The sequence below is a fragment of the Euprymna scolopes genome, chromosome 4 (genome assembly GCF_053919585.1).
Source record: "Euprymna scolopes isolate OS-2025 chromosome 4, ASM5391958v1, whole genome shotgun sequence".
Classification (NCBI taxonomy): Eukaryota; Metazoa; Mollusca; class Cephalopoda; order Sepiida; family Sepiolidae; genus Euprymna; species Euprymna scolopes.
This window is the reverse complement of record NC_136485.1, coordinates 175,623,728-175,647,714: the sequence shown is the minus strand read 5'-3', so window position 1 is coordinate 175,647,714 and position 23,987 is coordinate 175,623,728. Positions and strand designations below refer to the sequence as shown.

At 34.5% G+C, this 23,987-nt stretch overlaps 1 protein-coding gene across 4 annotated transcripts in view; it reads left to right on the top strand.

Moving 5' to 3' along the window:
* The window catches only part of LOC145270332 (putative UDP-sugar transporter protein SLC35A4), a 181,548-nt gene extending 159,357 nt beyond the window's left edge, over positions 1-22,191 (top strand). For all 4 annotated transcript variants that reach the window (XM_080125996.1, XM_080125985.1, XM_080125982.1 and 1 more), the window contains 5 exons: positions 5,106-5,168; positions 8,149-8,293; positions 10,270-10,369; positions 16,709-16,767; positions 21,382-22,191. In XM_080125996.1, coding sequence (XP_079982122.1) covers positions 5,106-5,168; positions 8,149-8,293; positions 10,270-10,369; positions 16,709-16,767; positions 21,382-21,570 — 556 coding nt within the window. In that variant the 3' untranslated portion in view covers positions 21,571-22,191. The remainder of the gene's footprint in view (positions 1-5,105; positions 5,169-8,148; positions 8,294-10,269; positions 10,370-16,708; positions 16,768-21,381) is intronic.
* Positions 22,192-23,987: the final 1,796 nt, after the last annotated feature.

Below are 23,987 nucleotides of genomic sequence, written 5' to 3'. Positions count from 1 at the left end.
ATAGAAAAATCAAAGTTGTCCTCGACGGTCGTACATCTAAACAATATGACATAAATGCGGGAGTACCTCAGGGGTCTATCCTTGGACCTCTATTATTCCTGATATTCATAAATGACCTCCCTGATAAGATTGTTTCGGAGATGGGTATATTTGCCGATGACACCACTCTCTATAACAGATATGAGGGGAAAACAAATGAACACATATCCAAGGAAATGGCAGAAACACGAGAGAATGACCTCCAATCTGTAGTGGAATGGGGGCAAAAATGGTTGGTCACATTCAATGCTGCTAAGACTAAGCTTGTTTCCTTCAATAACTACAAGAAACCTTCTCTACCACCAATAGCAATGGCCAAGAACACATTGCCTGAAAGTACTTCCTTTAAACTCCTCGGCCTAACGTTTACAGGGAATATGAACTGGAATAGATATATTGAGAGCATTGCCAAGGCTGCTGCAAGGAAGGTTGGCTCCCTCTACCGTGCTAGAAAACTACTTACGCCTGATAGTATCCTATACCTCTATAAGGCCACCATTCGCCCATGTATGGAGTACTGTTGTCACATCTGGGCTAGTGCATCTGCTGTTTGTCTCTCGCTCCTGGACAGGGTTCAAAAGAGAGTTGCCAACCTGATAGGTCCTGAACTGTCATCGAGGCTTCAGCCTCTATCCCATCGACGAGATGTTGCATCCCTCTGCCTGTTCTACAAATACTTTAATGGTGAATGCTCTGACGAACTGCAAACACTTGTACCTCCCCGACGTAACTACCTCCGACAAACCCGGCAAGCTACTAAGTCTCCTCCCTTTACAGTAGAGATCCCTAGGTGCAAGAAAGCCTTTTACTCCAATAGTTTCTTCCCCAGAACTGCAGGTCTTTGGAACTCCCTTCCGGGATTCTGCTTTCCCAACTGCACTGATATGCAGAAGTTCAAGTGTAATGTTAACAAACATCTTTCTACTCATCTCCCTTCATAATGACCCCGCTAATCAAGTCCCTGATAGTAGGGGTAGGCTATAGAAACAAAATTTTTCAAATAAATGCCAAAAGTGGCTTATTACCTTCATTTATATGTAAATAGATGGGAACAAGTGATTTTTTTCAAAACGGGTCAAAATTGGAGGGTCGCTGGCCCCAAACGTGATTTGACCGCGTCAACGCGTGAAAATGGCCCAAATTTCGCCCCCGAACACACTTAATCACTTATTGAAAGCCACAGGGTGCATTTTTTGACTATAAATGCATTTGTATCATTAAATCTAACATTTCCGTTGGCTATCCCACAAGTATAGGGCTTTTTAGGGTATCTCAGAGTCCAAAATGGGTCAAAATTACCCCAAAATTAGCCAAAAATGGTCGGAAATCACGGATTTTCCAAAATGCACCTCCCAAGCCACACAGGGTGCAATTTTTGACCATAAATGGCTCTATATCATTAAATCTTACATTCTCACTGGCTATCCCACCTATATAGGGCTTTTCAAGGTATCTTAAGGGTCCAAAATGGGTCAAATTTAGCCAAAATGAACGAAAATCACGGATAATCCCCAAAATGCAGGTATTATATCTCATCGGGCTCCTATAAACACTCCTGTATGGCTTTTTACAGTTGGAAGACTGAAATAACCACCCTGTTATCTTATCCATTTGTATTTAGGGTATTTAGAGATCTTTGGGGGATGTAAAAAGGGTCAAAACAATCCAAAAATGACAAAATTACGCTTTACGGTACATAACATATGAATCATTAGTTCATTCATCAATGATACTTTTTAGAAACATCGTAACTTTACTACATCAACTTCTCAGAAAGTAATTAATTGTAAATTGAACATTGAATGTCAATAAAATGCTGTCCAAGAAGAGTCTGAATTCATATTGTTCTCATAGTTACCCCAAAATTGATGAAAATGGCCCTCGATTCGCTATTTCTCGATTTGTAACCAATATATTGAATAACTTGATAAAAGGTATGAGTAATTAGCAAAGGAATTATTTTGTTATTTCAAGACACAGCTTCACTTCACATTACTTTAAAATCATTCAACAGTAAAATATCAATATAATGCATTAAAGAGCTCGTCAATCACATCATTATTCTCTAGCACAAATACTGGTTTTCGTCTTGTCAAGTTCCATGCACCAATGACATTGCACGACAAAAATTGAATTTTCAATGTCTTCTGCTCTTCAATTCGGGAAGGATACTGCCATGTTTTCTTTCTATTGTCGTTGGGAAGTGGTTCCAAATATTCTACAATGTATTCATACCCGATCTGTTTAATGAGTAGTTCAAATTGTTTGAGGTATCATGCTCTGGCAATTGGTCACTTATATCCTCCACTTCAAATTGATCATCGTCCAAATCCAAACGATTGTGCAGTTCTTGCTCTGCCAGAAACCGTTCATGTTCCATATCGACGTAGAAAGTGTCAATGAGCCATTTGCGAGAGAGAGACTTTTGATCGACAAAGAATCTTCATTCATGTACATCAAATTCATCAGGATTCACATCTTTTGAAAGTATATTGAGAAGGACATGGTGCTCTCGTTTCCATTTAATCATATTCACACGTCTGGAACCCTTTGCTTTGTGACATCTTTGTCGTAAATTTTTAGCGATCGATCAAGTTTATGTTTTATCCCAGGTATTGTAACATAACGAACATCACTTCCAAAGGCTTTCTGCCACAATTGTAGTAATCGCAAGGAGAACTGGTGAATATGATTTTTCTGTGTCGTGGTACCATATTTGGCAGCATGATCTTGCACAGCTTGAACACATTCAGCCTCAGTTGGAAGAGAATCAAGCAGAAGATAAGTCCAATCGTCGTAATTATAATCTTCGTCAATCTGCCCTGCTATACCAGCCATGTTCATTGCATTTTACTAACTGAAAAAGAAAGCAAAGTTCAATCAAATTCACAATTAATGCAATGCAATGTTATCGTGTCTATTTAAAGATGCCATTGCATTGTTACAGAAAGAAAACATTTCCTTATTTGGTAATTTTCCATCTATAACTCAAATTAAGCCCCTTTTTGACAACCTATGTTGATTCTTAGGGACTTTTTGACTTTCTTTGGCTAAATCGGCCATATTTAGCCCCTTTTAAAGGTCCTTATACTCCTCATTAACAGTGCAAAAGTTAGGAGAGTGCCTGCTTCAAGCATTTCCCAACAGTTTCTGCCATGTAGAGGTGTCTTTGGGCCCATGGGAGGTGCATTTTGGAAAATCCGTGATTTCCGACCATTTTTGGCTAATTTTGGGGTAATTTTGACCCATTTTGGACTCTGAGATACCCTAAAAAACCCTATACTTGTGGGATAGCCAATAGGAATGTTAGATTTAATGATACAAATGCATTTATAGTCAAAAAATGCACCCTGTGGCTTTCAATAAGTGATTAAGTGTGTTCGGGGGCGAAATTTGGGCCATTTTCACGCGTTGACGCGGTCAAATCACGTTTGTGGCCAGCGACCCTCCAATTTTGACCCGTTTTGAACAAAATCACTTGTTCCCATCTATTTACATATAAATGAAGGTAATAAGCCACTTTTGGCATTTATTTGAAAAATTTTGTTTCTATAGCCTACCCCTACTGATAGTAGCCCCCTGCTTCAAAGTGGCACTGTGCCTTGTTTGGGGTGAAAATTGAATAAAAGAAAAAGAAAAAATTTGTTGTATATTTGCGCTCTGACGTTAAGATGTTCCACACTTTTTAGGAAAATTGAATTTTTTTTTTTTTTTTTTTAAATGCCAGTCACCAATTAGCAAGGCCTGAAGGCCACTCAAGAATAAGAGTTAATGAGTGTACGGTGGTCACCAGGATAACAGCATATTAATAGTTAATGGTGAAACTGGGGTAGAAGTAGATTATTGGTGAGGGGGTGGGGCAAAAACTTGTTTACATTGAAAACTTTTAAGATTTGTAGTCAGCTGGAAAGCAGGCCAGTGGAACAGATTCGCACGTGGGCAGTTCCAGGAAAGAAGCTTTTTTCATGGAATTTGTATTTAGGTTTAGTCACATATAGGAAGTGGTGGAAATTGTTAATGCTGGTTATAGCTAGACGAGTGTTTTTTGTAAAAGTTTGGTGACAATAGATTGGAAGCGCAGATGAACACTTGATATGAAAATAATGATGGAGCAAAAACAGGCCCACAATGTCTTTTCTGTGAGAAAGAGGTTGCAGGGAAGAAAACTTGAACCTGATGTGCTTCACCATATTGTTAATGTTGATTATCACTTGAAGCATTGCATAGAAATTAATATATATATATATATATATATATATATATCATTGGCAATCACTCGTGATGATTATGATTGTTCTCCATTGGTGACATTGGGTCTGGTCATTTGTGAGTCCTCAGACTGCTGTGGAGGCCAATCCTTGACCCACAAACTTTATTGCAGCGGGGGCATGTGTGGATGGTCGTCTGGGTAGTGAAAAAAGCGGAAGGAGCTGTGTTGGTAGATCTTTTTTTTTTCTCTGCTTCCTCCTGTTTTCTGCGGCTCTATGGAGGTCCTTTTCTGAGCGAACTGTGCCTTCATGGACCATCCTGCTCCTCATACCCTTCTGAAGAACAGCATCCTCTCAGCTGGTGAGGCTGAAGTGACACTGTCTCAGGTGGATTTTTCTGTTGTCCTTTATCTCTTTTTCTGTCTTCCGTGGGACCGCTTTCCCTCTTTTAGCTGACCACATATATATATATATATATATATATATATAAACACACACCTTTTAATAGTATAGTGTATATACTTTTAATATATACAATAAAAATGTTTTTTAAATTGGCAGATCTATTTAAGCTCAATAAAAATAGACTGCACCTTTAGAGCATATCATTTGTTTCATTAAATGGTTTACCAAACAACTTCTCTATAAAAGATTTAACTGATGAGTTGTTTAGTATACCATTCAATGAAATATGTGTAAGACCTACCATATATCAAATAAACTGATCTGAACGTGATTTAAATATATTTGTGCTATTTGTTTGTTCAAAGCTTTTACGATGCAAATTCCAAATAAATATAAAATTTTTTGCATAAATTTCCAATTCCATATTTAACAATTTTTTTTTTTTTCTTTTAGACCGATATCTTCCGTACAATGGGTATCGTTGGGTTTACTGACAGTTGCTGGCGTCTTCGACAGGTAAGTAAATAAGTTGAAACTGTTTTTATCCATACATCCTCCGCACTGCCACAACTCTTTATTAGTTTTGGAGATGATTTATTAATAATCGATATATATGGAAATTTTTTTTTTTAATATTGGATATTTGTGGAAGAATTTTATCATTTCTGAATATTATTTTATATACACGAAAAAAATGATTCTAAAATTTTGTTGTATGTCACTTCACGCGATTATTTTGTGCTTAAGAGTTTGCAAAATTATTTCAGCACATCAAGAATTGAAAAGAACTGAAAAAAAAGAGTGAAACATTATTTTTAATTTCTTTTAAGTTTTAGTCGACTGAAACGAATTTTTCATTAAACATTTAAAGAGATGATCATCTGTGAATGTGAGATACAGAGATTATGGTGGGCGATGCATAATTCCAAGCATTTTTACTTTTAGATTATTTGTTTGAACTTCGGTCTTTTGTATAGTGTATGAAGTCTTTTGTATAGTGTATGAAGTCTTTTGTATAGTGTATGAAGTCTTGTACTGTCATGATGAAGGATGATGCTCGATAAAAGATAGAAAAAATTTTGAAATTGTTCATAATCCACCATATTCTCTGTCCATCATGTCAACTGACGATCATCTCTTTAGAAATTGACAAGATCATTTGAATAGTTACGACTTCAAAAGAAGTTAGAAGTTTCTTAGGTTTTGAACTTAAAAAAAACTGAGGGATTTGATGCCAGTCGCATTAAAACTGGCATTAGATGGAAAAGAACAGATGAGGATGATGGAGATTGCATTAACGATTAAATAAATTTGATGCTTTGTATTTTTTGTATTGATCAGTATTGGATTTAAATGTTCTGGATTTTTTTAGATGAGCAACGATTGTTTATATTGTTTTGATAAGACTATTGTTCTCGTCTTGAGTTTTATTCGGGCAACGTTTCGGTCAGTTTAGCCTTCGACAATTCTCAGGCATGTTGGTTGTTGTTTGAAAAAGAAAAGACAAGTTTCTGCCTCCATAGATATTTTTGTATTTTTTTTAAAGTTTTATGGCTGTGATTTCGTATGCGTGAAAAAAAAAAAATTGGTTGATAAAGGGGAGGCAATTCTAATAAAGATCTCCATGGGATTATCTCCCTTACGTCGCGGAAATTTTGTCAACCAATTTTTTCACACATACGAAACCACAGCCATGAGACGGAGATTAACTCAAATAAGTTAATCTCATGACTTTAATCAATATGTCAGAAATAATCGATATGTCAGAAATAATCGATATGTCAGAAATAATCGATATGTCAGAAATAATCGATATGTCAGAAATAATCGATATGTCAGAAATAATCGATATGTCAGAAATAATCGATATGTCAGAAATAATCGATATGTCAGAAATAATCGATATGTCAGAAATAATCAATATGTCAGAAATTATCTATAATTTCTAACATATCGATATGTTAGAAATTATCGATATGTTAGAAATTATCGATATGTTAGAAATTATAGATATGTTAGAAATTATAGATATGTTAGAAATTATAGATATGTTAGAAAGCTGTTGTTTTATGTGAAGATGAAATAAGTATTTCAATCTTTAGAAATTGCGAATGTCTATAAATATAGAAATGCAGAAAGATAGTCGCTTTTTGATAATTGTAATAAAATCCACGCAAGTCGAAATAAGTATCCAGACAATTATTCTTAGCACAAAACTAATTTTAGATATTTTCATTTTTCTCTTTTTATAAAAAAATGCAATCTTACAATGCAATTCTGTCTAATAATTTGCAACTGAAATTCATTTGAAACAAGTTGCATCTTTTTTTACATTTTTGTTTCAATTTGTTCTTAATTATTCATTTTCAACTCAAACAACAAAGAAGAATACAACTATCCTTTAACTAAAAATGAACTCCTAAAAAAAAAAAAAAGCCATAAACGAAGCACATAATATGGCTACTAGTGTGGATGAGATACATTATGAGTTTCTGAAACAATTTCCTCCCAAATCAATAACACATCTTAGCTGGAAATAGGTGCAAACATGCTATCGTGATCCCCATCCCTAAACCACAGAAAGACAATTCAGATCCGCAAAATTTCAGATCAATTGCATTGACAAGTTGTCTCTGCAAAACATTTGAAAGAACGATAAACGACTGAACTGGTATCTGGAGACCAATGACTCAATTGCCAACGTACAAAGTAGTTTTAGAAACAAAAGAGGAACAATGGATAACATAATCAAATTGGAAACAATTGCCAAAACAAAAAAAAAGACGTGTCCAAATTACGCCTATACTAAAAAAAACTGCTAAATCCCAGAAAATCATGCAAAGAAGTAGTCTTATCACGTATCCGGATAGGACACACACATATATAACTCACTCCTACACACTAAAAAGTGAAGAACCTCCCTAAAGTATACCATAACACAAGCCTTATACGGTGAAACACTTTACTTGACTGTTATGACTTCACACAAATTCGTCAACACTACTACAAGGCCACAAACTTAAAAGAACACTTCAAAAAAGAAAACTCTAAAATCATTCTAAATTTCCTAAAAAGAGTAAATCTTTACGATAAAATATAAATACCATCAGAAAACAAACTATATCAAAACATTACTCAAATGTATCTAGCAAAAATCAACTCCGAAAGCATCTAAAAATTTATGTCCAGCATTAAATGATCCAAAGAAGGTTGATATGCTGGTTAAACAAACAAAGTGAAACTTTCTTCCTACTGACTGTTTTCCTCCTACTTACAGCCCTGATCTTTTTAAGATGAAGGTTGATAGGCATCTTCTGTCTTTTCAATAATCATCCGTTGTTCTTGTTAGCGCCTTACATCAAGTGGCTTCATGCCTTGTCTGGAGCAATTTCAATTAAAAACAAAATCGCAGTAGGAACACAATTTGTAGCATCTGTTATTTAACGTTCAGACCCAATCATTCCTTTTGTGAATTTCTTTTCCTGTTTTTCTTTAGTTATGGTGGCTTCCATGCCAAAGGTGGCAAGACGGCTGGTGAAATCCACATTTCAATGAAAGGCCTTCTAATGATCATATTGTATTGCTTCATCTCGGGTTTGTCAGGCGTCTACACAGAATATATTTTAAAGCAACATTATCAGGTAAGAGTTACAGTCAAAAGTTTTCTTTTTTTTCTGTCACATATTATCGGTTTCATACCAGCTTAAAAAAAACAAAGGACAAAGTATAATCTTTAAAAAATTTGTTCAACAACTTACAGATTAAATAGTAATGTAGAAGCTGTTGGATGTGTGATTATTAGGGCTATGACAACAGCATATTCTTTTCATTGTTTTGACTCTCTAGTATATATCCGACACAGTTAATCAACTGAGAACCACATCACTCTATATAAAAGCATATAAGATATCAATGGATACATACTCGAGGGCCAAAACAATAAGAATATGCTGTTGTCCTAGTCGTAGTGATTATTAAGCCTTTATGACCTGATTGAACTAATTTGTTCAGTCATAAATAAATATAATGTCATAAAGTGGGAATTGATTCACACATGCCTTGTATGTATTAGTTCAGTGTCTGGGTAGATGCCAGATACCTCTAGATTGCAACTATTGCTTACATTCAGTATGTCATCATCTGTCTCAGAGAATGGAGGATTTCGTTTGTCATTAACACACTTTTTTTATGAAATTCAAAAATACTCAGTGGTAGTTTAACTATTGAACTTCATAATGAAATACCATTATAGCGAAAAAGTCTTAAAATCATATCATTAACCTTTAACTAAAATTAACAATAAATGTTTTTAATCATCTACATGATAATTCAGGTCATAAGTCTCCTTTCTCAAGTTCAAGGGAAATAACTCTTATCTTTTTTAGGTCTCTACCTAACACTGACCCTGGTTTTTTATTATTAGATTTTGCTTTCACAGATTTCTACTTCCATCTACTGTCAGCTTCCCATGCAACTATCTTTTATGTATTCGCATGTTCTATTAGAAAATTCTGCTCTCCCTAACTACTATCTTTTTTTCTCCCATCCCCTGTTCTCTCTTTACTCCCCCTCCACCCCATGATATAACATAGACATTATCTATACTTCAACAAATCATGTTTCAACAGCCCCCACCACTTACCATCAAATGCAAACTTCACTACCATCTAATCTGTCCCTTTTCTTTTTACCCTTGAAGGCTCCATTACCGCATTACTTCTAGATTCAAACCTGTTTCAGCAAAATAAATATTTTATAACTGAAGCACAACATCAAACCAATATAATTATTTATTATAAATATTTTGTGCTGATTTTCTTCAGGAAAAAACAGGATCCAAATGTCCCTAATCTTTCATTGCAGATACAGTTCTTGTCTAGAATTCTCTTGTATATTAAAAAAATAAAGAAATGCTTGTATGATGCACGTATCTGTGACAAAACGAAAATATTTCATTCCAAAAATCATGTAAATTGATTAGTTTTATTTTTAAAGAAGATGAAATTTTATGAGTATTAGGAGTGACCATCTTGCCTGCCATTTTCAAATTAATCTAAAAAAAAAAAAATAACAAGGAAATAACTCAACAATAATTCAAAATTGGCAAGATTTAATTTTGTAATACATACGTTTTTGCATTAATCACTTAAAAATCTTGAATTGAAAGTCATGTTAAATTTCAGAAGAGTTTCCACTATTCTCTACAAGTCCTGGACATGAAGAATTTTCAGTGGGTAGCTGTTCTGTACAGGTCCTGGACTTAATAATTTTGCAGGCAAAGAACAAATAATGTGCTGAAATGCAACAAGATTCAATATTTTTATGGAGCAATTCTGGTTTCTGATTGGTTGATAGTAGAACGTGGCTCAATTTGATTGGTCAGTTCCTATCATCAGTAGAACCTTCTAACTTTTAGTGATCATACCCTCATTTATAAAAAATTTTGTAATGATTTTAAAAATGACTTGAACAATTTCTGAGACTTTTGGAATATGATATTTTCGTTTATCTGGAAGAGGAATTTCAATGACTCAATCTCACTTTACACATCCACTAACAATATTCTGAATTTTTAGTTTAGTTTGATTCATGGGTTTTTTTGTTTGTTTTTTTTCAGTCTTCCCTCCATTTACAAAATATGTTGTTATATTCATTCGGGATTATTCTAAATTTTGCAATGTGGATTTTTCAAGCCAGTCAACATTCGGAAGATAAAGGTACATGTGATTTTTTTTTTTTTTTTAAATTATTTATTTTATTTATTTATTTATTTTTTTTTTTTTTTTAAATCTTAACATTTGCCGAAAAAAATAGAAAATGCATTATAGATACATTTTCAGCATTCCTATAACTCTCGCTTCCCTACTTCACTATTCCATCCTCATTTTCCTTAAGTGATGTTCATTCTGACAAAGGCGGAAGAAAACGCTGTCTACGGGGAGACGGCAGTTTTTTTTTTTTTTCCATCTCAAACATGGCGTTTGGTACTTGGATGTAAGGTACTACTATTTAGGATCATGTTTAGGGTATTGTAGGGAGTTGAGCAGCAAGCTGTCCGTCCACAGTACATTAAATGGCTGCGGATTAATACAGTTAAGCAGGAAACAAGGAGGAAATTTAAAAGTATAGCAGTCCGAGCGAAGAAACTATTAAAACTAAAGATTTTCTGGCATTTAGAAATCTCAACAGTGATTATTGCTGCTTGTCGGGTCAGTTGGTTCTATATACGGAGCTCACCAGAGCACATTTTATTAAAATACTTGTAAAACAAGCAAAGGATACAAGATTGCAGTGATGAGACAGGGGTTGGAGCTTCGTTGACAGTGCAAGACCCATTAGATTTGAGACTCTCTTCTGGACCCTCTAAGAATAAGACTAGTGATAGATGCTCCAGCCCAGATGTGGCAACAAAACTCCAAGCATGGGTGAATCGTGACTTTGTAAAGATATACGAAACTCTCAGTTTAGTATGAGCAGTAGCAGAAGATAACTTGAGTAATTCTAATCTTGTTGCTATGTCACTAAATAACGTTGCTAGAACTGGACTTCTAAGGAAGCTGTTCTATCAGCAGGTGCAAAATACTGAGGTGAATGAAATTGTGATTTGGTGAATGAAATTTTGATTTGGTGAATGAAATTGTGATTTGGTGAATGAAATCACGATTTGGTGAATGAAATTGTGATTTGGTGAATGAAATCACGATTTGGTGAATGAAATTGTGATTTGGTGAATGAAATTGTGATTTGGTGAATGAAATTGTGATTTGGTGAATGAAATTGTGATTTGGTGAATGAAATTGTGATTTGGTGAATGAAATCACGATTTGGTGAATGAAATTGTGATTTGGTGAATGAAATCACGATTTGGTGAATGAAATCACGATTTGGTGAATGAAATTGTGATTTGGTGAATGAAATTGTGATTTGGTGAATGAAATCACGATTTGGTGAATGAAATCACGATTTGGTGAATGAAATTGTGATTTGGTGAATGAAATTGTGATTTGGTGAATGAAATTGTGATTTGGTGAATGAAATCACGATTTGGTGAATGAAATCACGATTTGGTGAATGAAATCACGATTTGGTGAATGAAATTGTGATTTGGTGAATGAAATCACGATTTGGTGAATGAAATCACGATTTGGTGAGTGAAATCACGATTTGGTGAATGAAATCACGATTTGGTGAATGAAATTGTGATTTGGTGAATGAAATTGTGATTTGGTGAATGAAATTGTGATTTGGTGAATGATATCACGATTTGGTGAATGATATCACGATTTGGTGAATGATATCACGATTTGGTGAATGAAATCACGATTTGGTGAATGAAATCACGATTTGGTGAATGAAATCACGATTTGGTGAATGAAATCACGATTTGGTGAATGATATCACGATTTGGTGAATGAAATCACGATTTGGTGAATGAAATCACGATTTGGTGAATGAAATTGTGATTTGGTGAATGAAATCACGATTTGGTGAATGAAATCACGATTTGGTGAGTGAAATCACGATTTGGTGAATGAAATCACGATTTGGTGAATGAAATTGTGATTTGGTGAATGAAATTGTGATTTGGTGAATGAAATTGTGATTTGGTGAATGATATCACGATTTGGTGAATGATATCACGATTTGGTGAATGATATCACGATTTGGTGAATGAAATCACGATTTGGTGAATGAAATCACGATTTGGTGAATGAAATCACGATTTGGTGAATGAAATCACGATTTGGTGAATGATATCACGATTTGGTGAATGAAATCACGATTTGGTGAATGAAATCACGATTTGGTGAATGAAATCACGATTTGGTGAATGAAATTGTGATTTGGTGAATGAAATCACGATTTGGTGAATGATATCACGATTTGGTGAATGATATCACGATTTGGTGAATGAAATACTTAAGTTTTTAGTTGGGCCTCTTGATGCCATATTAGTTTGAACTGCTATGGCTTTTCTTTCATCAATAGTTTGCAGAGAGAATCTTTTTTTACTCATTCCCTTTGTTTTTTGCTCTAAACTCCTACTGCTCACTCCTTCCACACATTTTCCAATCCCAACATGTCACAAATCGATATAAAAACAAACCCAAAACTCCAACTTCTAATGTAAATCCCTCCTATCAGGTCTTCTTTTCTAACATTGAAACTTCATCCTTTAACATCAGACAAAGCCAAACTCTTTGTCAAGAACTTTGCAGCTAATTCTACCCTTTGCTATCAAGGCTGCCAACCCCCAATATTTCCTCCTGTATCAGAAAACACGCTATGTGATATACGTATATCTGTACGTGATGTTGCCAAGCTAATCAAAAACCTTGATTCCAGTAAAGCAACTGGCCCTGACGGTATTCCAATTATAGTACTCAAAAAACTTCAACCTGAACTAGCGCCCATACTTACAAAACTGTTTAAACGTTGTCTTAAGGAGAATAGTTTCCCATCTCCCTGGAAAATTTCATCAGTATGCCCTGTATTTAAGAATTCAGGTGATCGCTCATCCCCCTCTCAGTACAGGCCAATAAGTCTCCTGTGCGTCATGAGTAAGTTGCTGGAATCTGTGTTAAATACAGAAGTAATCAACCATCTCAACAAAAATAACCTTCTTAGTGACACTCAATATGGTTTCCGTTCTGCTAGATCTACAGCTGATGTGCTTACAGTTATATCTCATAGGATTAGCAAATCTCTCGATGGAGGCAACCTTTCTAAGGCAATTGCTCTTGACATATCTAAGGCCTTTGATAGGGTATGGCATAAAGGTTTACTTCATAAGATCTCTAGCTATGGTATTGCTGGAAATGTCTTCTCAATTATTAAATCATTTCTTTCTGATAGGTTCATAAGAGTAGTAGTTGAGGGGCAAAAATCAGAAGCTCACAGTATTAATGCCGGTGTCCCTCAGGGATCCATCCTGGGCCCAACTCTTTTCCTGATCTATATTAATGATCTTCCAAATCACATCCTTACATCATTTGTAGACATCTATGCTGACGACACTACCATTTATGGTAGCACATCTAAGACAGTAAACGACCAAGTTCTCTCCAATTCTCTCTCCTCTGATCTTGAGCACGTAGTACAATGGGGTAAGGAGTGGCTGGTTACTTTTAATGCATCTAAAACCAAGCTTCTCTCTTTACATCATCAACATTCTGATTCACATCTGGCATCAATTGAAATGAATGGCTCTCGTCTTCAGGAGGCCTCAAGTTTTGACAAGCTTCTTGGCTTGACCATTACTCCTGATCTTAAATGGAACACGTACATCAAATCTGTTGCCAAGGCCGCTGGAAAAATGGTCGGATCTTTCTATCGATCCGGTAGATATCTCACTGCTGATGCTATTCTCTATCTATATAAGAGCCAGGTACGTCCAAGGATGGAATACTGTTGCCACGTCTGGGCAGGAGCTGCTAGAAAGGACTTGGCCTGCCTTGATGGAGTTCAAAATAGACTTCGTAGCCTCGTAGGAGATGTCCTTTTCTCTTCCTTGCAACCTCTATCTCACAGAAGAGATGTTGCGAGTTTGTCTCTGATGTATCGTTATTTTCATGGAAAGTGTTCGACTGAGCTTCAATCTATGGTCCCCCCTCGCCAAACTTTCACAAGAAACACTCGTCTAGCTGTAAACACTATCAATAATTCCCCCCCACTCTTTATCTGTGCCTAAACCTAAACGTAGATTCTATGAACAAAGCTTCTTTCTTAGAACTGCACGCCTGTGGAATTGTCTTCCGTTTTCCTGCTTTCCGGCTGACTACAATATGGTTATGTTCAAGTCTAACGTAAATAAGTTCTTGATGAGCCGTTCCATATAAGTTATCAAATTTACCAAATTTTCATTACTAATGATTACTATATTGTCCAATTTCTACTGTACACTCTTTAACCCTTATCCTTGAGTGGCCTCTTGGCCTTGATAATATGGTGATGCCTATGTAAAAAAAAAAAAAAAAAAACAACACTGGAAAGTAAAAAATACCTATTCTATTAAGACTAACCCCTCCCACACACTATTTGGCCTTAAATGACCATGCAGCTGTTGATAGACCAATAAACCAAACAATCAAATCAAATCATCCTCTAACCGTAAAAAGTTGAAATCCTTTTACACCAAATTAAACTGAACCTCAGCGGATACAGCCGCCTTATTCTTCTTGATACGAGGTGCCTTCGATGAGTTTCCAAACTTTTCCTTATGGGCACTTTTATTGATAGTACACACATGAAACTTTAGTCCCCTTTGAAGTAATCTCCTCCGGGTGCAATACACTTGTTATACAGTTCCAACAAGTTCTGGAAGACCCCATGGAAGTTCTGTTGTGTAAGCATGTTAATGAGAGAGGGTGAGGAACTGTTTTGATATCCATCTTCGTCAAATAGTTTGTGACAAGAATGGAGTTGTGGACTGTTGTCCTCGTCAAAATGATTTAGAGACTGCTCGCCTCTTCTGGCAGAATCTCTTTCTGAACTCCCTTAGTATTTCTTGTAAACTGTCTGTCCAGTGGGAATCCGGTGCATGTAAATCCTGCTCGTGCTGTCAATAAAACGGGATCATAAGTTTCTTGATGGATTTGCTCTGTCTAGCTTTTTTTGGATTGGGAGAGCCAGCACACTCCATTGGGAATGCTGTCCCTTGGTCTCTTGATCATAGCAGTAGATCCATGTTTCATCGCAGGTCACCAGAGCATCAAAAAACTGCAGGATCTGAATTGATTAGTTTGACCATCTCCCTGCTGTTATGTCTTTCTTTCTGATCTTCTCTGAATACCCTTGGGACAAACTTTGCGCAAATCTTCTGCATCTCACAAATGATTGTGACATCAAACTGCACTTAGTATCTCTATAGACACGTGACGGTTTTTATCCATAAAATTCTTTATTTGGCCAATCAACTCGTAATGTTCTGACATCCTTACTCCTCCCAGACCTCTTATCATCCCTCACAGACTCCCTGCCTTCTTTGAATCTCTTATGCCACTCAAAAACTGATGCTCAATTCATACAAGATGGTCCAAAAGCAGTTTGAAGCATTCCATATGTTTCTATGGCATTTTTTTCAAGTTTAAAACAATTTTATTGCATATTGTTCTTCTAAATTGCCAACACGTCCAGATTGCATTTTTGAAATTCATCAGCTGTGACAATCAGACTTTAGTAGGGTGAATTCCAATTTCTGCTGTAGCTGTTCATTTGAACGTGAAATCATAAAAATTGGTCAGTCATCTCATAAGATGTATAGCAATAACATACTGATTTTTCAAGAGTCTACGACAATTTTAAATACATGTACAAAAACAGTCTGGAAACTTATTTAAGGCACCTCGTATATATAAATAAAATGTCATCCACAGACTGTTTCATTTAGCAAAGTATCGAACATTCAAACGTTAAGTTCATAGTCTTCAGCTTTAACAATTATGGCAAAAGTACTCATCTCAAATGTCTATTTATATAAACACTTGACCTCTACCGATCCATTTTCTCGGAGAATTAGACTATTTTTTTTCATATCTGCTCTCTCTCTTGCTCCTGATTGGGGGAGCAAATACACTAATCTGTATGAATCTTTCCTCAAAATTGCATTCCATGAATCGTTTTGTGACGTGGCGATCCATATCACGTCATGCCAACGATTACTCTGCCTGTTCGGTCCATCTCTCCAAATTTGTTATGACACTTTTTAAAGAAACAAATAACCTGTTTGTGCTAATAACTTCCAATTTAAAAAACAATAGATCCAATTCATAATTCTATGCATTGCACTAGCCACAACTGCCAGTCTGTCTACGTTATTAGGCCCATTATACAACATCTCTCCGCACACACACACACACACACACACACACACACACACACACGGGAAGGGAGAAGTCATCTCACTTTCAGCTTTTTGATGCCATTGACTATCCACATTCCTGAATAAGGAATATTTTAAAATGTACATTGGATGATTAAATGATGTCAGTAAACATCTTTATGTGAACAAACGTGGATTTCCTTTTGTGTAATGTTTTAATTTTTTTCTCTTTCAGATCATTTTAATTTGTTTAAAGGTTACAGTATTTATACATGGATCATCATCGTCACGCAAGTAAGTGTGGTATTTAAGAGTTTTGGTGATTGGATGTAAACTGGAAAATTTGACAATTGGGTTCAAATCATGTTAGGTTGCTTGTATTCACTTTTGTGTTAATTTTTGCAATAACAAAAATATTTATTTTATAATTGTTTATTTTTTTTGTGCGATTTAAAAACATTTCTATGAAAAGTTCAATAGCTTAGGGTTTATATGTGATCGCTTATTCTCACTTTATAGTTGATTCTTTTCATGGTCACAGTTTCTGTGGTTGCTCTGCAAATATAACTTCTTTTCATGCAGGAAAGATATGAGGAGACATTTGCTGAGAGTCTTGTAAATGTTTTATTTTGGAGAGAATTGACTTAGAAGAGAGAGATTAACATTCTCTTAATCATTAATTAAATCTATACTAAATTACTACTGGCATAAGGTCCCTAATATGTAACGATTTTAGTAAATATGTACGACCAAAATTATTCCTGGTCATTGTACAACTAATTGCTCCTGTTGTCTGTCATATAGAAACGTGTAAAGTTGCTTGAATCAGCAGGAGCCGAATTGGACAATTTAGTTTTGCCAGATTTTGATCGTACATAAGGGGGGGGTACTAAAATTGTACAATTATTTGCTCCTGTTGTTGATTTGCTATTAAAGCAACTTTTACAGTTCCAAAGGGCATTTTCTTATTTTCGATCTCTCCATGTTGAGAATGGCTTTCGGAATAAACTTCCATTGGACAAACAGCGCATATTGACCTTTTTTTTTTTTTTTTTTTTGAGAAATGAACCAAAATCACGTTATCATAAAATGGAACTTTATGCAAAATTATTAAAAAAGGAAAAAAATTTTGAAAAAATATTACTTATTTACTTGCCTCCCCACGAGAGCAGTTAGACATTAATATTTTAAATGTGGGTAAAACTAGTTCCCCTAAAAGAGGCGCATGAGATTGGAAACATTGCTTCCGTGTGCAGGGATTTATTCTACTTTTTTAAAAAGATTTTCTAGTGTTACGTTGCTATTGTGTTACAAAATTCAAATTTTAAAAAAGGTCACTTGTAAAATTTAATTTGAAAAAAAATAACTCTCGACTGAAAATTGTGACTCTGACTAAATTCGTTTTGTTTTTATTTCAATAATAAAGAAATAAACTTGTTTATTTATTTTACAAAAAGTAAAAAAAGTGTCACACAGGGTTGAAAAAAATGTTAGTCTCTAAGAATTTGCCAAAAAATAATCGCAACTAAGTCTTTTATTGTTTAGGTATGGACTTAAAAAGATATTTACCAAAAATAACATCTCAAAACTTCTGAGAAAATTCGTTTTATTGTTGATTACAAGATTGTTTTATGCTGATAAACCCAGTTGATCGCCTGCATCGAAGTTGCTTTAATCAGCAGTAGTGGCAATTTGTTGTACAATGATCGAACATCATTTTTAGTAAAACCTAATATGTTACATTAGTCTCTAATCTCGTCCTCAGAAGTAGATTAAGTTTGGCAATTTACATATGGAAATAGATGACACATAGACAAGATCAGTGGATGTCACACAGTCTTTTAATTCTATCTATCTATTCTCCTATGAATTTGTTTTTGTGTGTATTGATATTCATATTAAAAACCCTTTTCTCTATTTAAAAAGAAAATACAATTTGCATATGGATCGTGGAATTGCATTCATCTGCAAAAGATCTAGCTAATTTGCATATTCTTTTAAACATTCATTTTAATTAATTCCCTCTTAGTTTATTCGGTTTTCTTATGGGATGATCATCTTTTAGTTAACTATTACGTGTAATAATGTTCATGCAGATATTCTACATGATTTATACTTGCATTATATTTGCTTAAAAAAGTTATAAACACAAACATTTTTCTATATATATTTATGTATGCGTATATATTTTTGTTTAAAAAATTTTGTCTGCTAAAATCCTCTGTCAGTTTTTTGGGCTACAGACATGAAACTTAATATATAGGGTATTCACTCATGCAAAACTTTATATTTGGGTTTTAGCCAGTGAAAATCAGTGCAAAAGTATGACGATTTAAAAGAATTTTCCAGGTAAAGGTCAAATGACTGCATTACGAATATGCATGCGTTATGTAATAGCTGTCAGTTCATGTTTTAATTTCTAGCCTTGCAGTAAACGTCTTCATAGCTCACGCATTAATGTGAAAGGAAAATGTAAATCGTAAACCAAACGTTTTGCTTTCAATTTTCAATGGTGGCACATGAGTTATGTTTTTTTTTTTTAACTTTTTAAATCATTACTATATATTGGGTCCAATATAATCTATATATATATATATAAAAGCGAAAATGTATGTATGTGTGTTAGTGTGTGTATTTGTATCTCTCGCAAAACTTTCGACAGAGGCGATGGATTTTCACAAAATCGGTATTGTTTTGAAGCTTGACGCTTCGGACAACAAATATCGAAAAATTAACTAAAAGCATTAATTCCTTCACTCTCAACTGGGCACTTTTCTACAGGGAGGGGTCGCTTTTTTAGCCAATATTTTCAAAAGTCATCCCCTCTTTTCAATTGACTAGCCTTAATTTGAACCTATGTCACTTTCAGGTTGACGATAGGCGCAACAGCTAACGCGTCACGTTTTTTTTCATTCACTTTTCTTCCTTTGAGCCCGCCTGCCTACTACCACTTTTTTTAGTGTTCGTAATTTTTTTTTTTTTTTTTTTTTTTTTTTTTTTTGCTCAACACACACCTACAAACATCTGGGCAACGCCGGGCCAAAGGACAAAATGTGTGTGTGCGTATGTCTGCCAAAAACTTTCAACACATGTGACTGATCCTCATGAGATCAGTATTGTTTAGAAGCTCGACGTCTTGGGTGACAAATATCGAAAAATTGGCCAAAAACATTAATTCCTTCACCCCCAACTGGGCAGTTTTCTACAAGGGGAGTTGCTTTTTTCGCAAGTCATCATCTCTATTCAATTGACTAGCCTTAATTTCGACGCTTGCGACTTCCACTTGTACCATGGACGTATGGGTTAGATGTTACGTTTTTTTAACCTTCTTTTTCTCTTTCGCGTTATGGGTTCGAGCCTGCCTGCCTGCCACCACTTTTTTTTTTTTTTTTTTAACACCTCTCTCTATCCGGATTGCCTACCAGGGTTACCTGGGCAACGACAGGTATTCCCACTAGTATCCTCGCTAATAATAAATATGAAATTTGCATTAATCAAAATATCATAGTTAAGCGTATTTTATGACACGGCAATGCCGGACAGCTTGCTAGTATGTGAATGTGTGTGTGTGTGTGTGTATATATATATATATATATTTGTGTGTGTGTTTGTGTGTGGGTATGTATAAATAGATAAATAAAATTTTATATATATTATGTATCTACATAAAATTTGATGTAAAATATTTTCAGTATTTATTTCAACAGTGCGTAGTAAGTTTTGAAAATATATAAGGGAGGGGGAAAAAGATGAACTAATAATAACGTGGTCATTATTGTATTCAAAGATCCATATATGAAATTTTAAAAAAATTAGAAGTTGAAATTTTATCAAAATTAATATAATGTAAATAAAACGTATAAAAGAAAATAAAAACACTGACGATGAGATTTTAAAACTTGTTTCAAAATAATGCATTGATATGAAATGCCTTTTATGATACACAAGGTACCTTCGATAAATTTCCAGACTTTTTTCGTACAAGCATTTAAAATTGTTGTGGACTCTTGAAAATTCACTATGTTATTTCTATACATCTTATGAGATGACTGAACAATTTTTATGATTCAAATGAACAGCTACAGCAGGAATTAACCTGATTGTCACAGCTGGTGAATTTCAAAAATGCAATTTGGACCTGAGATTACTTTAGAAGAGCGATATGCAATAAAATTCTGTTTTTAATTTGAGGAAAAAATGTCACAGAAACATATAGAATGCTTCAGGCTGCTTTTGGACCGTCTTGAATGAATTGAGCATCAGTTTTTGAGTGGCATAAGAGATTCAAGGAAGGCAGGGAGTCTGTGTGGAAAGAGTAAGAAAGTCAGAACACTCGAGTTGATTGGCCAAATAAAGAATTTCATGAATAAGGACAATCGTGTGTCTATAGAGACAATAAGTGCACAGTTTGATGTCAGTGTGGGAACTGTACATGCAATTATTTGCGAGGAACTGAAGATGCGGAAGATTTGTGCAAATGCAAAAATCCATAACTCCATCCTTGTCATAAATCATTTGATCATAATTGGCATCAAGACAGTTCCCCACCCTCCCTATTGTCCAGATTTTGTTCCCTGTGACTTTTAGTTATTCCTTAAGCTCAAAGAAAAACCTTAGAGGCTGTTATGAGACAATTGAGGAGATGAAATAGGTCATGATGAGGGTCATTGGCACGTTCACACAAGAAGTCTTCCATGGCACTTTCGAAACGTTGTTAGAACGGTACAAGTGCATTGTAGTCGGAGGTGATTACTTCGAAGGGGGATTACAATTTCATGCATGCACTATCGATAAAAGTGCCCATACGAAAAAAGTCTGGAAACTTATTGAAAGCACCTCGTTACTTTGTTATCCCACTGTCAAAAAAAAAAAAATAATGATCCAGGTTTCTGTTTTGTTTTTTTCCAGGCTGTAAATGGTTTGATAATGTCGGCCGTGATGAAGCACGCAAGTAACATCACTCGGTTGTTCATCATTTCATGTGCCATGTTGGTGACGACCGTACTTTCTGTACTTATCTTCCATCTACAACTGAATATTTATTTTGGATGCGCTTTCATCAGCGTCATTATTGCTTTGGCCTTGTATCATACATAACCCGACTGCTGCTATCCCCAGGCGTGATCAGACGACATGCCTCGGATCACACTGGATGAAATATTCACCCAAATTATATGAAAAAGATCTCCCTCATCAAATCATGACTTTCTATGAAGCTAAAATAAATCTATGAATTAATAAAATTTGGAAAAAATGTAAAAAAAAAACTGAACAAAGTTTAATTATTTTGAACGAGAAAATAATAAATTAAAAAAAATAAGGATTAAAAAACGGGACTGTTTGTTTTTAATTTGTACGAGTTTGGGAAAAAGCTAACTTAAAGAAAAATGAACTCAAATTCTTAAACTTTTTTGTTTTATCTGTTTCTCAAATTAAAAACTTGATTTCCATTTGCCACTGGCTGGCTTGCTGTCACATGTCCTCTGAATTTTAATTTTTTTATGTTAAAAAATTTTTTTTATCATTTTTGTTAAATACGAAACTCTAGCGATAAAAATGCAAGTAAAGCACAATTGTTGCGCACATGAACGTCGAGACTAACACAAGTTCAGTGTCTCTCTCACATATGCACTTTTGCACTCTTGGGAAAGGTATTAACTCCTGAATCCAAAACTATATGCGGTAAAATAAGAACGATCAGTAAAAAGCCAAAAATGAGGTTCTTGTCCAGAATTCCCCTTTATGTTGAAAGAAAGATCTGCATGCTGTACATATTTGTGACAAAATAAAAACATATTCCAAAAATCACAATTTTATTTTTAAATAAGAAAATCAAATTTTTAGAGTAACGGAAGAACGGTTTTCTTGTTTGCCACTTTGGAAACTATCTAAAAATAAGTAAGATAAAGATAACTCAATAATTCAAACTTGCAAGATTTTTGTTGTAATGCCTACAAATTCCCATTAATTGCTTAAAAACAATTTTTCTTATAAAAATAAAATGTGATCAATTTATATGATTTTTGGAATATGATATGACATCTTTGTTTTCTCACAGGTATGTACATCATATTTTTGTGTTATTTCTTTTTGATTTAGTTGAATTCTTGCAGCCATTTTATATATTCTCAGTTATCTTTTTTTATTATTTTCATCCAAATAATTTAATGCCCGGTTGTGTGTGTTTATTTAAATTATTTTGTCAACTGGAATTTTTTTTTTTTTTTTTTTTTTTTTACTTGGTGTTTCTTTAGAACAACCATGTCATAAAAAAAGTTTCATAACTTTTTAAATAATCCAAATTTTTTGTGTCCATGCTCCAAGATTTAAAAACGTTAGGGACATCAGTACATTTCTATGAAAAAAAAAAAAAAAAAAAGTATTTTTGAATAAAATTTTTTTCTCATTTTAAATTCTATTGAAGAAATTATTTAATATTTTCCTTATATATGGAAATAATGTGAATAAAATTGAATTTTAACAAAATCTGAAAATATAGTCCCACGAAATCCCAAAAGTATTAACAGAAAACTGGAAGAAACAATATGGCTATTATAGTAACTAAAATTAAATGAAAACTACTTTTGTGTGTGTATGTATATTGTCATCCACATACAGTACTGTTTCGTTGTATCACAACTCATCAGTGCGGCTAGACATACACCTTTCCCCAGCTGTGGATCGAACCTACAACCGTTGCATTGACAGTCAGCAGCTCTCACCATCAGACCATAAATCAGTGCCGTAAATATTTCTCCTCGAGTGTGTATTAAATCCACACCCGCCCGTCGCAACAGTGCTCAAACCATCAGTTTGTTTACAAACAAATAGTGAGCTTAAGTCCACGTCACGTATATGTACGAATTTGAAATGGAAAGGAAGAAACAAAATGTTCGATGATTCAGTTCTTCGGTTGCTTTTATTCAAATGACGGTTTTCAAACGTGAAGCTTCAACTACAATTATAATAAGAAAATGACAAAGTGATCCATATTTCTATCCTGAATATCCGACACAAACAGGAAGTTGAAGATATACTTCATATTTGCAAGACAATTGTTTGAATAAAACCCACCGAACAGACGAATTATCATTCAAACACTACTGTGTTAAAATATATGGCTAAGTGTCAGTTTTAGTCATTTAGAACCGCTTTAAAGCTTCACCGCTCACCCAATTTTTCGACCAAATTTCAAACAATTATCAGTTCATAGATCACCATCTCAGCTATATTGTGAAAAATTTTTTCCAATTTTCGTTTTTATATAATAAAACTACCTGATCATGATGAATTTAGTGCTGTTCAAAATCGTAAAAAAACGTAAGGAGATGAGCAACGTTTTTTTATGACTGGTTTCCATAGAAACCATGTTGCTACTAATTCACTGCTGTCGTGAAAGAGAAGTAACAAGTGAAACAGACCGGATAAAAGAATAAAATGGAGATAATTGGGGGGGGGGGGATTTTATTGAAAGCAGACAAGTGCCGTACATTTTTATTACGTATGTGTAGGTT